The 16,135-nt window shown below is 39.8% G+C and overlaps 1 protein-coding gene across 1 annotated transcript in view; it reads right to left on the bottom strand.

Moving 5' to 3' along the window:
• Positions 1-16,135, bottom strand: part of col1a2 (collagen, type I, alpha 2) — a 52,039-nt gene that overhangs the window by 23,265 nt on the left and 12,639 nt on the right. The window contains exons 10-24 of the mRNA XM_078237664.1: positions 14,662-14,715; positions 14,404-14,457; positions 14,238-14,291; positions 10,918-10,962; positions 10,724-10,777; positions 10,028-10,072; positions 5,008-5,061; positions 2,971-3,069; positions 2,823-2,867; positions 2,614-2,712; positions 2,427-2,480; positions 2,211-2,318; positions 1,641-1,694; positions 1,381-1,479; positions 657-710 (exon numbers count right to left, since the gene is read on the bottom strand). Of these exons, the coding sequence (XP_078093790.1) occupies positions 657-710; positions 1,381-1,479; positions 1,641-1,694; positions 2,211-2,318; positions 2,427-2,480; positions 2,614-2,712; positions 2,823-2,867; positions 2,971-3,069; positions 5,008-5,061; positions 10,028-10,072; positions 10,724-10,777; positions 10,918-10,962; positions 14,238-14,291; positions 14,404-14,457; positions 14,662-14,715 (972 nt within the window). The remainder of the gene's footprint in view (positions 1-656; positions 711-1,380; positions 1,480-1,640; positions 1,695-2,210; positions 2,319-2,426; positions 2,481-2,613; positions 2,713-2,822; positions 2,868-2,970; positions 3,070-5,007; positions 5,062-10,027; positions 10,073-10,723; positions 10,778-10,917; positions 10,963-14,237; positions 14,292-14,403; positions 14,458-14,661; positions 14,716-16,135) is intronic.

Genomic DNA, 16,135 nt, shown 5'->3' with positions numbered 1-16,135 from the left:
CTTGTGTGCCTTCTCATATATATGTGATTGCAATGTTGTATTTAAGAGACTATTTTGAATTCCTTAACATCATATATGTATTATGCCTAAACATGTATTTTTTAAATAAGTATATGAGTTCAGTTTTGGGTAATCGATCACTGATATATACCATAATTATATATTTGAATTAATTGTGAAGTACAGGTTTTGTGTGGGGGAAAGTTTCAATTACAATACGGAAAAAAAATATTATTTCAGGTTACTGGACATAGCATTTGTTAAATAATAATGAGTATGCAATATTATTGCATCATATATAAGTAATTGTTAGTATCACTAAATGGCGCAGTGTTGCAGTTACTGTACCTATATTAATAAATTATTTGAATTGCTTCTTAATTAAAAGAGTTGTTACTTTAGACATTAGCAAAACCTAACAATTGAAGCCTTTTCATTTTTAGATGTTCTGCACCATATGTCATGTCGTATCCCCATGCAATTTGCCATGCCTGATTCAAACCTACTTTTAGATTGAATAAGCTGTCAAGAAGGGGAGCAGAAAACCTCAAAAACAACTTACAGCAGGACCTGATTTGCCTGGAGCACCTATAATGCCAGCACTACCTACGAGACCCTGAAAAAATAACACACTACTGTAAGGTGAGAAAACTTACTGCAACACCTTGATTTCCCACAGCACCAGTTCTACCAGGTTGTCCACTATGACCCTATAAATGTTGAGGAGGCAAAACAATTTTAGGTGTCATTCCATCGTGTATACAGCAAAGATACTTTCTTTTATATTTTCAATGACACCTACTTCATTGTGCAAACTCTTTTAAAAACTCTCAAGGATTAACTTTAATTGGGAGTGATAACAATCACATTTGTGCAAATAAAGTTTGTTGCTTCTAACAGTGCTCAAATCTTAGAAAAACCAATGGAACATCATGTGCAGAATTTTACGACCTCGCTTGGACGAGGCTCGTGAAATCCCGCCTGAAGCCAACGGAGAATTCCGTTCTGCGAGCCTCGCCCACCCCGGCAGTAAAATCCAGCCCATTTCCAAGTTAAGAAATAAGAAAAACAAAATCAGTGAAAATACATTTTTTTGAGGACAAATTTATTTAAAAAAAATCAGGAGATAGGTTAAAATGTGTAAGTTACATGGTACTTTTTAATAAAGAAATAATATCTATTGTCTACAACTTAATTCTGGGAGTTTCTACTGAAATGTCATTTACAATTAATTAGCATTTAAAAAACTACGGGAGTATATCTGAGTGAGAAATAAATCTAAAAGTATATGAATAAATGATAAATATCATTCAAGAAACTTTTAATTCCATGCTGTACATCTATGTCTATTGCTGTGGTAGTTGTTTCAATTTCACTCACCCGAGCACCATGCATACCACCTTCACCAGGGCGTCCAATGTCACCAGGAGGTCCTTTGACACCAGCAGGACCAGCTTCACCACGTCTGCCAGGTGCACCCTAGAAATGAATTACAAAATAAGGTAGCATCATTCTGAATGATTCACATAAATGAACCACTCTAGTCATCTAATAAAGAAAATCTCACAGTTCCTTAAAAATAAAAAACAGGTTTCTCATTTTTTACTCGGTGCACTAAGCATAATAAAAGAAAAATTTACCATGCCGCCAACTGATCCATCACGACCTGGGATACCACGGGGACCAGGGGAACCCTGCAAGTGAAATGAGAGAAAAAGTTGAAAAAATCTACTTCCCCCCTGGGAATGAACTGTGAATGAGTTAAGCTTACCAGTAAAGAATGGTAACTCAAAATTAACATTTTCCCATTTACTATACTATTAATATATATAGAGTTGTTATGAAGTAAATAGACTAATATTATGATGTCAAAACTATTATGTCCAGTTTGTGTGTAGAGGATTGTCCCACTAAAGTTCCTGTGATCAGCTCATTAAAACTTGTTTAAAATATCCAAATATGTTCTAATTATCAACTGTATTCAGACACAAATTAATTTGTGAGTATGCAAAATCTTTTAATAATCTGACATTCATTAGATTACGGCCAGGATACTAGGACTTTATAACTGTAAACAATAGATATAAGCATTTCATTAGTTTATTTCATCGTTTCAGAATTACCATGACTTATTGTTTTAAAGTTGAAGATCTCTACATATACTTAAGTCATGTGTCGATGTAATTCTTAGGATTTAAAATTCATCTTACCCTTTCACCGGAAACTCCAACAAGTCCCTGAGAACCAGATTCCCCACGTTGACCTTTCTTTCCTTCTTCACCAGCTGTACCAGTGGCACCTGCTGGGCCAAGGTCGCCCTGGTTTTGGAGCAGAAAAAGGTGAGGACATGGGCAATGGGTAATCAAAAATAGGAAATAAATTACACTATTAAAATATAATATGCATGTTTATTACAAAGTACTTACACGCTCGCCTTTGGGACCGGTCTCACCCTTGACACCTTGAACACCTGGATCACCCTGTATGGAGAGTTTAGGAAAGGAAAATCTTCTTAGAATTTTAGCTATAACTTTAGTAATTTGCCATTATTGTAATCGAAGAAGGGGTTATTTCTAGTGATTGCTTCACTATAGGATTATATTTGTTACTTACACTAAGACCCCGAAGACCTGCAGGACCGATTGCTCCATGTTGGCCAGAGAGACCACGTGGTCCTGGAAAACCAGGGGCACCACCAATACCTGGAGCACCCTATATTTAAAAAAAAGCACAAGACAAACGTTTGTTATTTTAAAATGAAAGTAGATTTATCAATGAGGTTATTCATGAAAGTACTAAATAGGTGTGCCATATATACTTACCATGGCACCCTTTGCTCCGGTGAGACCGTTTGCACCAGCATTACCCTAGGATTAGAATAAAATAATGAACATTATAGATGCAATTTATCCAGTCAGGTAAAATCATATCTCAAGATGTAGTAATGATATTGTTACCAAAACTACTTACGGAAAGACCCACTGGTCCACCTAGACCTGCAGAACCTGCCTCACCTCTAGCGCCCTGAGCACCAGATGGACCACGAGCACCAACTGGTCCAACCTCACCCTATGTTATATGGAAGTAAAAGAAAATCAACTTATATATTCAATATAGGTTGTTACCACACTTATGCTGCACTTATTAAGGTGCTAAAAGCTCATTAATACAATACTAAACACATCTAGCACAAACACTCAATCTTCTCACCAAACCCGATTACTGAAAATTACAGACTGATAAAGTGTCTAATTTGGTTTGGCGATGCACTATTTTAGTTCAAATTCTTTTTAGTTCTATTGTTTTCATGAGGATGTTAAGACAAATTGAATTGTCGCTGCAGTAGATCCTATCTAAAAATAATCAAATACCATTGAATAATTTTAATTGATGGACAACGAAAAATGGACATTTATCACAAAAATTGAATCCCTGTAGTGCAGAAGCAGGCCTTTCAGCCCATCTAGTCTGTACTGACTTTCTGATGGAGCATCCCACCCAGACCCTACCTCCACATATTTACCCTGCTAATCCACCCTAACCTACACATCTTGGGACACTAACAGACAATTTAGCATGGCCAATGCACCTAACCTGCACATCTTTGGACTGTGGGAGGAAACCAGAGCACCCGGAGGAAACCCACGCAGACACGGGGAGAATGTGCAGATCCACACAGACAGTGACCCAAGGCCAGAATTGAACCCGGGTCCCTGACACTGTGAGGCAGCAGTGCCAACCACTGTGCCACCGTGCCGCCCTTAATTCAACATCTTTTGGTGCTAGAATAAATAAATTGTAACTTTACTGTTCTTATTTACATTCAGTATTTGGAGAACCTTTTAAGCTTATTAATCAACAAATTGATGATTTTTTTGTACAGCTGAATGATTGTCATTCCGTTCCAGAATCTAACCTAATTATAAAGTGGGTGCGCTTTTGACTTTACTCGGTGATATAAATTAATACTATATTAATATAATGATCAATTTGTTGGGTCTAATTATAGGTTGCTATTGAGAATAGAAGGAAACAGATTAGTTTTAATTTTTTTCATGCCCACAAATAAATAATATATTCACTTCCTTGACTAAAGTGATAACAGGTCAAAACCAAAGCATGACTTTCACAGGCTTAGAAAGTCACCATTTTGTGGAGACTCCACTAAATAATCGATCAGTTCATTTTGATGGTATATTATTTTACTGTCTGAAATAAGTTATGGATGCAACATTCTTCTTGTAGGCAGAATGTCTTAAGACAGTTATGACAATTAATTTAGTTGTTAATAACTCAGCATAATTTTAGTTATTTCTGCCTGCCTTTGTTTTCTCAGGAATGTTGTAAACTTGAGTTTTGTGCCTTTAGTAGCACTGGGTTTCTGAACTCCTGTGATATTAGGAGCATTACAAATAATAGGCTACAGTTAAGAAATCCAATTCATAAATAGGTGCCTCGTTACAGCTATCAACTATCATACCCTTAGGTTTGTGGTAACCTAAGTCAAAATAGTTCCTACATGGCTATCATAAAGATAAAATGAACTCAATGGTTATTCTTGATTGTGATGCTTCATCTAGAGTTTGGAAAGTTGCAGTAATTCTGTAATTTCTCAAGATTATACAATGTTTACTTTGATACGATATTGAAGACAATAAGTTTGACATCTATGTAACAAAAAGTTAAATGTTTGGTCTCTGTAGAATTATGTTCAAACAACTGAACAATCGTTGCCATCGGCTGTGAAACATCAGTGTTACAACTGGGGTTTGTGAATGGGAATCATTGTTAGACTTTAAACATTTTAAAATTATGCTATTAATGAATATTGGCAGGTTGCAATTAATTGGTAAACAACTTATTGAGAGCATTCCGAATGGTTTGAGACAAAGGATGATAGAAATACAAGTATATTCCAAACCATAAATGATTTTAAAAAAATGATATTACGGTATTCACCTTAAAATAATATTGTACTGCATTCACTTTTTGTCATTAAAAAATTACCTTGAATCCAGGGCTGCCTGGGAAGCCTGGGGGACCATTTGTACCAATGGGTCCCTATAAAGAAACAAAATTGCAAATATTAACAGTTTGCTTTTTTTGTGTTTCTCTTATACTAGAATTTACTGCGGCCAAAATTTTTACAAAGCTCGAGTGGGCGGGTGTCCATTCTCAACTCGCGCGATAAGAAGTTAGACACATGTCCCAATGTCATGCTGTCCTCGTGCGATATTTCAGTCAGTGGTTACGCACAAGAATTGGACGTGCTCACTGACAGTTGAAAGGGCAACTAAGTCCATTAAGCATGCCATTGACCCTAATTTTATGTGACCCACATGGTGTTCATGTTTTTTCGCCATTCCCGATTCAGGATGGGATTAAAAGTTTGGGATAAAAAAAATGTCGGAGGGTTGAGGTGTTATGTGTTATGCTACCAGTTGCTTGTTTCTGTAGTATGGAGAGAGTTTTTGGTGCAAATGTCACTGGGACAAGACTGCAGTTCCCTGAGGCAACTGTCAAACTTCAGGAAGCTTGTTGGAAATGCTCTCTTGCACTGTCACTGCTCTCAGCGCCCACTCTTTTCCTGCCCTCCCTGGCAGCGCTCAGCCTTTCAGAGCGCACATTTTACGCTGACTGGCCATTAACTGGCCAGCAGGCCTGAAATCACACTCCAAGAACGATTATGACTGTTTACCAAGTGCATGTGCCCAATGGATGAAAGATTCAGACCCTTGTATTTCTGTGCTTTATCTAAGCCTGCAGGAGCAACTTTTTTGCTAATGCTAATGAAGACTAAAGTAATTGGAGAAGTTGATAAAACCTCCACTCTATTCAATTCAATGCCATCAGAGTGGACCTGCTTATTATAGATTAGGCATCGGTGCCTGGATAGCGACTCTTCCAGTATTGTACCTGTCTACCCACATTCTATTATACCACCTTTACAGACCTACCACCATGGACAGTAACTTCCATGGAAGTCACGTAACACAGACTAACCTAACTTAGCATTTATACATCATTTTTTCATACTATTAATGTGCAGTACCAGACTAGCAGCAATGTACAAAACAAAGTAATACCAATAATATATACTGGTGGACTGATGATGAAATTTAATTGCATCTGAAAATGGACCCAGGCTTCACGATAACCTGTATCTGTTGAATGCAATGTGGGCAACATGTCACCTTTGTGCTGCCTGCTCATTTCAATGTTTTCTCCACCCAGCCAACACAAACTGGCCGAATTCTCTGGCCGATCATGCCCCACTGCCACTGCCAGTGAGGATGGAGAATTTGGTGCTCAGCCATATCTTCACTCACTGCAGCGAGACTAGAGAATTCCGCCAGCGTGAATGGCCAGCGATTCCCGCCCTGTGCTGCTGATTACCTCAATACATCAGCAGGGGCCAATATCATGAGAGGCTAGCATCACTTAAAGCTAGTCTGTCTACAGTGGTTAAATCTAACCTTGTGCTTCTTTAAGTGGGGCTGCCTTATGGCTGAAACAGGGTGTTGTTAGTCATGCAAAGAGGTGATCTGACCAGGGATTATTGGAGAATCAAATAGGAGAGGATGGGCTCCATGAGTTTTCAAGGCTGCATTGGAGGCCTTGGTTAAGAAGAGGCAGAGGAGGAGATATGTCATCTGTCTGCAGGGGGCCATGTAGTCCCCAAGACCAACTCACAGAAGACTGGGAGCTGATAGTTATAGAGGTCAGTGCCAGGGGTCAAACCCTAAGGATCTGAATAGAGTGCTGTGAGAGGTTTAACACACCTCCTCAGTGATCAAGGTTTATACACCTTCAAATGCCATATCCCATCAAGTCCACTCATAACCTCTCACCCTGCTTAATTTACCATGACTAATTCTCACCTACCAACAATTGATATCAATCAGGACTCATGCCCAACATTCCCATGTGCCACTACACTTTCATACAATTAGCACCTTTGCAATCTTCATACCCAGATCTCACACCTTTCACACACTGGCAGCTATTTTATCCAAACAGACAACAGACTGCACCACACTCACTGACACACTTCCCTCTCCTTTGCAAGATAAGCTTGTGGACAACTGTAGTAGCGAACCAGACAGAGACAGGTGGGCCTGTTTGTCCTAACCCTCACGGAGGAGGTGATACTAACTATTATGGGAATAGTGATTGCTGAGGATAGGGCCACTGGTGGGGATGAAACTATTAAAGATAAAGATAGCCTCATACCCAATCCATCTTCTCATACCCCTCCCTCCTCCTTATCATTCTACACTTTTTTCTGATTTGGAACTTGTAGATGGTGTAGACACATAACGACTACTTTCCCCCATCCTGCTACAGTAATTCTATCATTGTGTCTTTCTCCTTTCAGATATCCAAGAAATGCAACTTGGCCAGGCACTGGAAAAACACCAAGAAAAGAGTCATATTGAGGTGAGATCTGCATGTGGTATGATACTGGGCCTGAGTGACCTGAAGAAGGGGAACAAGGGGAGCACAGGTGCCAGCTCACCGAAGGCTCAGGTGTAGACAGATTCTGCTGCCTAGGACTCAAATGAGTATTTCAATGGGGCAATCTACAGATGCATGTTGAATGGGCATACACAACTAAATGCTTGCTGCATTGTAGGTCCATCAGACATCCTGTGGTCAATGTCCAGAAGCATGAAGGAGTCCGGCACTAATTCGATACAAGGCTTTACACAGAGCTTGGAGCCCATTATCTCCGAATTGGAAATGGTGTCAACTCCATGAGAATACTTGTGGACTCAACCATAACGAAGCAACTGATGGTTAATGTCACAACTTCCAGTGCAGCAGCCACCCAGTGTCTGGCTGCTGCAGTGAAAGCTCAGCTTGCTGCCATGCAAGGTCAGCTTACTATTATCAAGGCTGTGGACTACAATGTTCAAAGGGGTTTTCAGAACCTCACAGCAGTCCAGCATAGAACATAGAACAGTACAGCACAGTACAGGCCCTTCGGCCGTCGATGTTGTGCCGAGCTTTGTCCGAAAACAAGATCAAGCTATCCCACTCCCTATCATTCTGGTGTGCTCCATGTGCCTATCCAGTAACTGCTTGAAAGTTCCTAAAGTGTCGGACTCCACTATCACAGCGGGCAGTCCATTCCACACCCCAACCACTCTCTGAGTAAAGAGCCTTCCTTGGACATCCTTCCTGTGTCTCCCGCCATGAACCTTATAGTTATGCCCCCTAGTAATAGCTACATCCATCCGAGGAAATAGTCTCTGAACGTCCACTCTATCTATCCCCCTCATCATCTTATAAACCTCTATTAAGTCGCCTCTCATCCTCCTCTGCTCTAAAGAGAAAAGCCCTAGCTCCCTCAACCTTTCCTCATAAGACCTACCCTCCAAACCAGGCAACATCCTGGTAAATCTCCTCTGCACTCTCTCCAATGCTTCCACATCCTTCTTATAGTGAGGTGACCAGAACTGCACACAATATTCCAAATGTGGTCACATCAAGGTCCTGTACAGTTGCAGCATAACCCCACGGCTCTTAAACTCAAACCCCGTTAATAAACACTAACACACTATAGGCCCAGTCCATATGCTGCCTGCCACGGGAATCGTAGTAGGCGGGGGCGGACCATGCAAAGATCCATTGATCTCGGGCGGGATTTTCTGCTGTTGGGTCGAGTGCGGCCAGAAAATCCTGCCCATAGAGTCATACAGTGCAGAAAAGGCCCTTCGGCCCATCGGGTCTGCACCGATAACAACTACCACTAAAGGCACGCTAATCCCATTTTACTGTACTTGTCCCATATCCTTGAATGTTATGATATTTCAAGAGCTCATCCATATATTTTTTAAAGGTTGTAAGGTTTCCTGCCTCCACTACCTTCTTACTTTGCAGACTGTTCTCTTACTTTATTAGGATTTCTGAGGCATTGGCATGAAGAGTGGCAATGGCTCCAGGAGGCACCAAACTGGTCTCCTCTCAGGAAGACAGCATTCATCTTCTCATTTCTAACACTCCACCAGTGTCCTTGTTGTTGCCTGTCAGCGAGGCAGCTCAGACTGATGCCATCCATCTGAGATGTTGCAGTCTGCAGCGAGGCGCTCGAGGCTTGGAGCTGCTCGAGGGGGCCCTGCAAGACCACTTGCAGTCTGCCAGCGTGTAAGTCTGTTGCCTTCCACTTGCTATGCTGCCGCCACTGGGGTTGTATTGAGTAGGAGCACTATGAGTGGAATTGTATGACTACGTTGCAGTGAGGGTGGGGCTGTAACATGTGCGATCCGTTTAAAACTACATTGACTTTGACGGGACTGTAAAATCCCAGCTGGTGTAAAATTCTGCTGTAGGAGAGGCAAAGGCACTCAGAGAATAGGCACGGAGGGAATATGCAAGGGAGATTAATTAACTTTTGTATGCTATATGATTTCACTTTTAAATCTGGTTTCTTTCGTGATGACTTTTATTCTATCATTGTGGCCAGTGGACACCGTGATGGTCAGTGACAGATAGAAGGTAAGGTTTGTGAATGGGGGAAACTGGGTTGCAGTTACTAATATCGCTCTTAGTTAAGTCAATGACAGATAGCAAATGCCTGAATTGCTCCTTCCTCTTCTTCCTTTCCTTCCACATTCTCCTGGTCCTCCTTCTCATCATTCTGTACCTCAACTGGCCACTCTGTAGCTGGTGGTAAGGTCTTTGGCCCCATAATGGCGGGGTTGTGTTGTATGCAGCAGACTATCACAAATTTTGTCACCGACATTATTGATGGCTCGAGGGCTCTTCTGGAGAGGTCCAGGCAACAGAAATGTTTCTCTTACATTTTAGGCTTTCATTGTATGGATGCTGCACACTTGTATTTGGGTTGTACAATGAAGTCATCAGCTAGCTATATAGTATGTTGCCCAGTATTCACTCTTTGCTTTGTTAGAGACTGTGACTCTCCGCTGAATGTATTGTATTACAGAATCACTCTTGTAACTTGCTAATAATTGTGCATTTATCAATTTAATGATTAATTAAGTTTTATTTGCATACTTACAGGAGGGCCGGCAGGTCCAGTCATACCATCACTGCCTCGGGCACCCTTAAAGGAAACACAAAAGTTGCATTATTAAATTTACTAAAACTTATGAATGCTCAATCTTGTCAGACGAACGGTCAAGAGGCATCACATTGAAAATAAGCATAAACACTGAAATAAAGGCTTTCATGAAAATGTTAGAAAAGATTACAATATAGCATTACAAATGGACAAAATGCATCTTAGAAAACTATTTAAATGGCATACAATTCATAATGTTCAAAAACATTAATGGTGATCTTAAAGCCTATCCTCATTCAATCTGAAGGCAGATTTGTCAATTAATAAGTAAATAATTACAAGGGCTGTGAATCACCAAGCCGAATTGTCTGATCTGCCTCTTGTTTCATGCAATTCCATGCTAGGGATACCAATAAGTAGAACTACTTCTCTCAAAGGGTTGTGAATCTGTGGAATTCGCTATCCCAAAGTGTGGTGGATGCTGGGACAGTGAGTAAATTTAAGGAGGAGTTAGACAGATTTTTAATTGGTAATAGGTTGAAAGGTTATGGGGAGAAGGCAGGAAAATGGGGATGAGGAGCAGATCAGCCATGGTCGAATGGCGGAGCGGACTCGATGGGCCAAATGGCCTAATTCTGCTCCTATGTCTTATGAACTTATGAACAGAGAAAATATTAAAAGCTTGAAACTTACAGCGGAGCCAGCAGATCCAGGACGACCTCTTTCGCCTGAGCTACCACGAAGACCCTGTTAGCAAAAAAAAAGTGTTTATTTTTTGCTCAGTTTATTTTTAAATGCTTTACATGACATAGGTACAAAATTATTGGTGAGGATTATGCAGTCTGTGATTAGCATTATTTCCATATTTTGAATGATGGAATACATACCGCGAGTCCTGGACTACCATTTGATCCTGCGTTACCAGCTTCACCCTGGGAAAAAATAAAGAAAGGAACATTTATTTTGCTTCTTGCTTTTTACAATATTACTAACACAAGAAAGCATATGAAACTTCCTAACCTTACCTTGGGACAAAGATCCCAATTTTTGCAAAATACGTCATTACCTGACATCTCGTCAGTTTGAAACAAGCATAATCAAAAGAAACTTTGCTTTGCTCTGTACTTTCTTCATAATATTGAGAAATGCACACGCCTGCTGTTCTGATAACAGTGGAAAATCTACTGCAGTGATGAATGACATGGGCTCTGTTTATAGCTTAGAGATTCCTCAATGCTCATGTTTAGTAACAGAGATAATCCATTTACAGACTAGAGGTCAGTCATTTTTTTTGACAGAAAAGATTCAAAAATATCTACTAATTTGAATAAAGTAATGCAAATGGCAAGGTTAATTGTAAATGCAATACTAAGAAGTTAAATTGTTATTTTATTTGAAGCAAGCAACTTCAACTCAGGATGAGTCGGACTGTCCATCACTTTCTCACTAGCTTGAGGAAGAGAATGCTAACATGGTGATGTTAAATGGTAATAACATTTTCCCGCTTATATCTGCTGCAAGATAACAACAAGATATAAGAGAGCAGAGAATTCTGCCATGCAACTTACTACTTTCACTCTGCATAATGTGTATAGTATCATCTTCATAAAACTGAAGGATATTGATGTGAATTTCTCTGGCCTGTCATACTATACTGTAGCAATCTTTTCATGTATGCTCTAGGGCTGAACCAATAAGGCTTGATAAAAATAAGGTGGGGTGGGGGGTGGAGGAAGAAGAAAGATGTGCCCTTATCAAACAAAAGCAAAGAAAAGTTTATGGAGTGTACTTGGATTCAGTTTTAGTAAACATTTGCTTCTTCAATTTATCAGAAATATGATTCAAAGCAGAAATAATACAGATTGTCACCATCTGTCATGATCATTGGTAAATCTCCAAACGCTGAGGATTCTTCAATGGAATCATGATGTGTAAATTTTGAAACTTCTGAGTTGTGCTTACAATAGAAAATAAACATTTCTGGTTCTTGTAGAAAGTTGCCATCTGTATAGCATCAAGTTATCTAAAAGAAATCTTTAACTATAGAAGGCTGAAATTTCACAATCCCAAAGTCAGCCTTAATTTGGGATGGGGAAGCCGAAAGTGATGGTGGCAGGACATTGATCGCAATCTTCCTGGAGGCAACCAATTAAGAAGCCGCTTCTGGAAGTCCCATCCAATTAAGGATGGTGGGCAGATCAAGGAAGTAGAAGGTCCAATCAGAAGGCCTGTAATAGTGTCTGGCTGGTAGCCACACTGGGAGAGGTGGGCGATGCTGAGACAGGCAGGTAATCTTGAGGGTGCCTCAAAATGTAACATTGTGAAACATAAAAAAATCAAGCATTGGCACAGCTGTCAGGCTGATGTTTAATAAATGTAAATAATGATGTAAATAAACCTGTTGGACTTTAACCTGGTGTTGTTAAACTTCTTACTGTGTTTACCCCAGTCCAACGCCGGCATCTCCACATCAAGGCTGATGTTGTGCAGGGGAAACTCCATCGACTGAGGCAATTGAGAGGAGGTTTCAATGGCTCCCAGTCTGCTGTCAAGAAGACACTTCTGGGTCAATTCTGGGCTCTGGCCTCAGTGGGGTGTCCATCCACCATGGGTAAGAAATTGGAAGGGGGGGCGGGAGGCAGGGAGAGAGTGCTATCACTTTTCCCTCTAATTGCCTAACCACTGTTGACTGCTCATGGGCAACCTGCATCCATGGTGTTGGGAAGCCAGAGAATTATGTCTGGCATGTCTGTTTGAGAACTATTTTGGTTGTTTCATGGTGAACTTAAATATATACTTAAAGTATGTCCCCTGTTTACTGCAGTTTCAAAACCTCAAAGCACCTTCCAATGTCTTAAAGATACGATGAAACAGCAAACATTTGATTTGTATCATTTATCATGTTCTGCCATGTGAACAATTAATGGCCCTAAAGTTATCAATCTGTTTCTCATTTCTGCTCTGGGATATACATGGCTATGAAGCTAAAATGTGTTTCCTTTTGACAAAGAATGAATCATTGCCCTCACAGTACAGTAACGTTTAACATATGTGCTGCAGAAAGAACATTTGGCACTTCAAACCACAACTATGGGGAGTAACTAAACAAATTCAGCAGTTTCTGGCCATATTTGGTACTGTACTCTTTTGTATGAGTCACAGCCACATAATTTAATTCTGTTTAACAACGTGCATTGTGTCTGATATCCCAGGAATTGGAGCCTGGCTGGAGGTTATCAGGCAAAATCATAGCTATTTATCTCTGTTTTATTTGTATGACTGTATCTTGATATTAATCAGTCTTGTCCTATGGGTGTCTTTAGACTTGAGAATCATGAAGCCTTTAATTTTGGGACTGGCATGGAAAGTGAAGAGGAAATCTGCTCAACCAAGTGCTTTATGAACCCTTTATGCAATGGTGTTAGCTGCAAATGACTGCCTCTGACTCTCATTGCTTTATGGCATATTTTAGTAGTATGACACACATTTAATGTAACACTGATGTTGCTTAATAGGATGCTGTGGCATATGAAAGGCTAGTTGTTACAGTATAATAACAATGCTAACAATGTGACTAAAAAGATGTATCTCAGACATATAGAGGAAAGAACTATATGCAGGACCTAAACTAAGAGCTTAGATATCCAGGAAAACCCATACAGCAGAAGAGATCTACATTGTAAGAGATCTACATCAGTATTAGGATCCGGAAGTGGGCAGTAGTGAACAATTCACACATAATAAGATTAAAAATGACAAGAAATTACCTCCTCAGTTTTAGCTGATTTATCAGTGTAGGAAGATTTCCACTGTGGGGTCCATGTTACAAAATTCTAAATCTGCCCTTTACAAGGGATCTTACGATTTGAGTAATCTGTATTCTCCTTAATGGACTGCAGTTGTATTTTCTGGTCTTGGACATTCTAATTTCCCAGTGAAATGAGTGTGATACTGCATATTCAGTTTTATACTCATGTCTGGTTTTCACTAATATTTGAAATGTCAGCAATGACACCTAAAATGTGTAAATGGCTAAACATGCACAAAAAACGTTAACGGTTTTCTGTTTAATTTCCTGGTATATTGGTTATATGTTGAAATTTAGTATTAGATAGAAAAAAAAATCATTTGTTTACTCTATAATATACTTCCCAACTAATATTTTAAAACTCAGACTGTAACTTGATAATTGCTGTATATTTCTTACCATCTCACCAGTGACACCAGCCTCTCCCTTAATTCCATCCAAACCATTGAAACCCTGTCGTGAAGTGGAAGATAATGAAAAATGTCAGTTAAACATATAGGGCTAATTATTTACTGCGGTAGAAAAAAAGATATCAAAGGTATCAAAAATGAAATTGCCGACTCACTCGGTGTCCTTTCCTGCCGGAGAGACCAGGGGTTCCTGGGAAACCACGAGCACCCTATATAAAGGAAGCAGAGAAAACAACCCAATCATCAAAGTGGAAAGATCTAACACTGTTGCTATGGCTGTTTAGTAAAGAAAGTATGAAATAAATGTTCGCATTGAGCTGGAAGATCAGTGCCTTCAGGTGAGATAGCACAAGATAATAGACCAGAAGATAATAGATTGCACAGATAAAGCCTCATGTGGCAGTATCTCTTACCTGAGATCCAGCAATACCACGATCACCAGATTTGCCAGGTTTGCCATTTGAACCCTGTGAGAGAAAAGTCAAATATTTTTAATATTAATAGTGCATCAATTAAAGAAGAGATACACATATATTTATATAATAAGGTAGATTATATTGTAATTAAGGTATGTGAGCTATGCCTGGTAAAATATATAGTTAATGTATTTACTTCCGGTACATTTACAACTATTGATATAAGTAGGATGTTCATACGTTAAGCATTTCTGAATTGTTCACAGTTGGGCGAATAGATTTTCAGTACCATATACCAAAATGCTAACATCCAACATGGTGGATCCAAATGCCTTTTTGGTCTCTAGATCAGGTGATAGTTGAATTCATTTTTTTTGGAGGCAAACTGAAGGGATATTCCTAAAACTGTACCCTGGACAGATAGGTCTCAAATTAGCCACTGGGCTACTTCTGATCTCATCTAGACCCACTTGCAGAGAGGAACTAAGCTTGTTTCTCTATAATGGGGAAGTTGATTTGAATTCCTCATGTACTCATCAGCATTATGCTGGTTACAGAAACCAATAAGCACTGGCAACAGATGACTAGCAATTCTTTTGGTCAGGGTAACACGAGGGGGGTTGGGGGGGCGGTGCGGTGACATTGGTCTATACCAGCGGTACAAAACTGGCTTATAGTGAACTGCCAGCTGATTCTTCATCTTGTCACTTTTTATTTTCCATCAACTTGTGAAAATATTGCCAAGATTTTTCATTTCAAACCAAATAAAAGTAACAGTGAGACCAGGAAATGAGTCACCAAAGAGTCTGAACTATCATTCTGGAAACTTTTGAAAAGGTCAGGAGCGATTAAAAATTAGCTGCTAATTTGTACTTCTGGCAGAGACCAATTTCCCTTGTAACATTAATTAATTTAGTATTTGATGAGATTCTAAGAAGTCAGATGTTTGTCAGTCACAGAAAGGAAAAATGATATATGTGTTAGTAATGCTGTCAACCTATCTTATTGTGAAACACCTTGGGGGGACTTTTCCCATCCCACCCGCCATGGGAATCATAGCGGGCAGGGAGGTGGGGCCGGGGGGGGGGGGGGGGGGGGGGCAGACCATGCAAAGGTCCATTGACCTCGAGCGGGATTTTCTGGTTTTGGGGCGAGTGCGGCCGCAAAATCCCACCCCTTGACTCTTCCTTACACTCCAGTGCAAGCTCTTATCTTTGGCACAAAGGAGGAAAGGAAGCACAAGTGGTTGCAGATTTCTATTAATGGAACTATCTCCAAGTCAAAGCTGCAGAGTTATTTGACAACATAATAATTCTTTGAAGTATGCAGTTTAGCATAAAGAAAAATCACTCTGATAGGACTAATACCGTAACTCTGATGGTTCAGAAATAGTTTCTATAAATTAAATTTTGCACTTGAAATTCAACAAATTCCTAACGGGGTGAAGAGGTGTGTGAAGTTCTCAATTTGC

The sequence above is a fragment of the Mustelus asterias genome, chromosome 2 (assembly GCF_964213995.1).
Source record: "Mustelus asterias chromosome 2, sMusAst1.hap1.1, whole genome shotgun sequence".
Taxonomy (NCBI): domain Eukaryota; kingdom Metazoa; phylum Chordata; class Chondrichthyes; order Carcharhiniformes; family Triakidae; genus Mustelus; species Mustelus asterias.
This window is presented reverse-complemented; position numbering and strand designations above follow the sequence as displayed.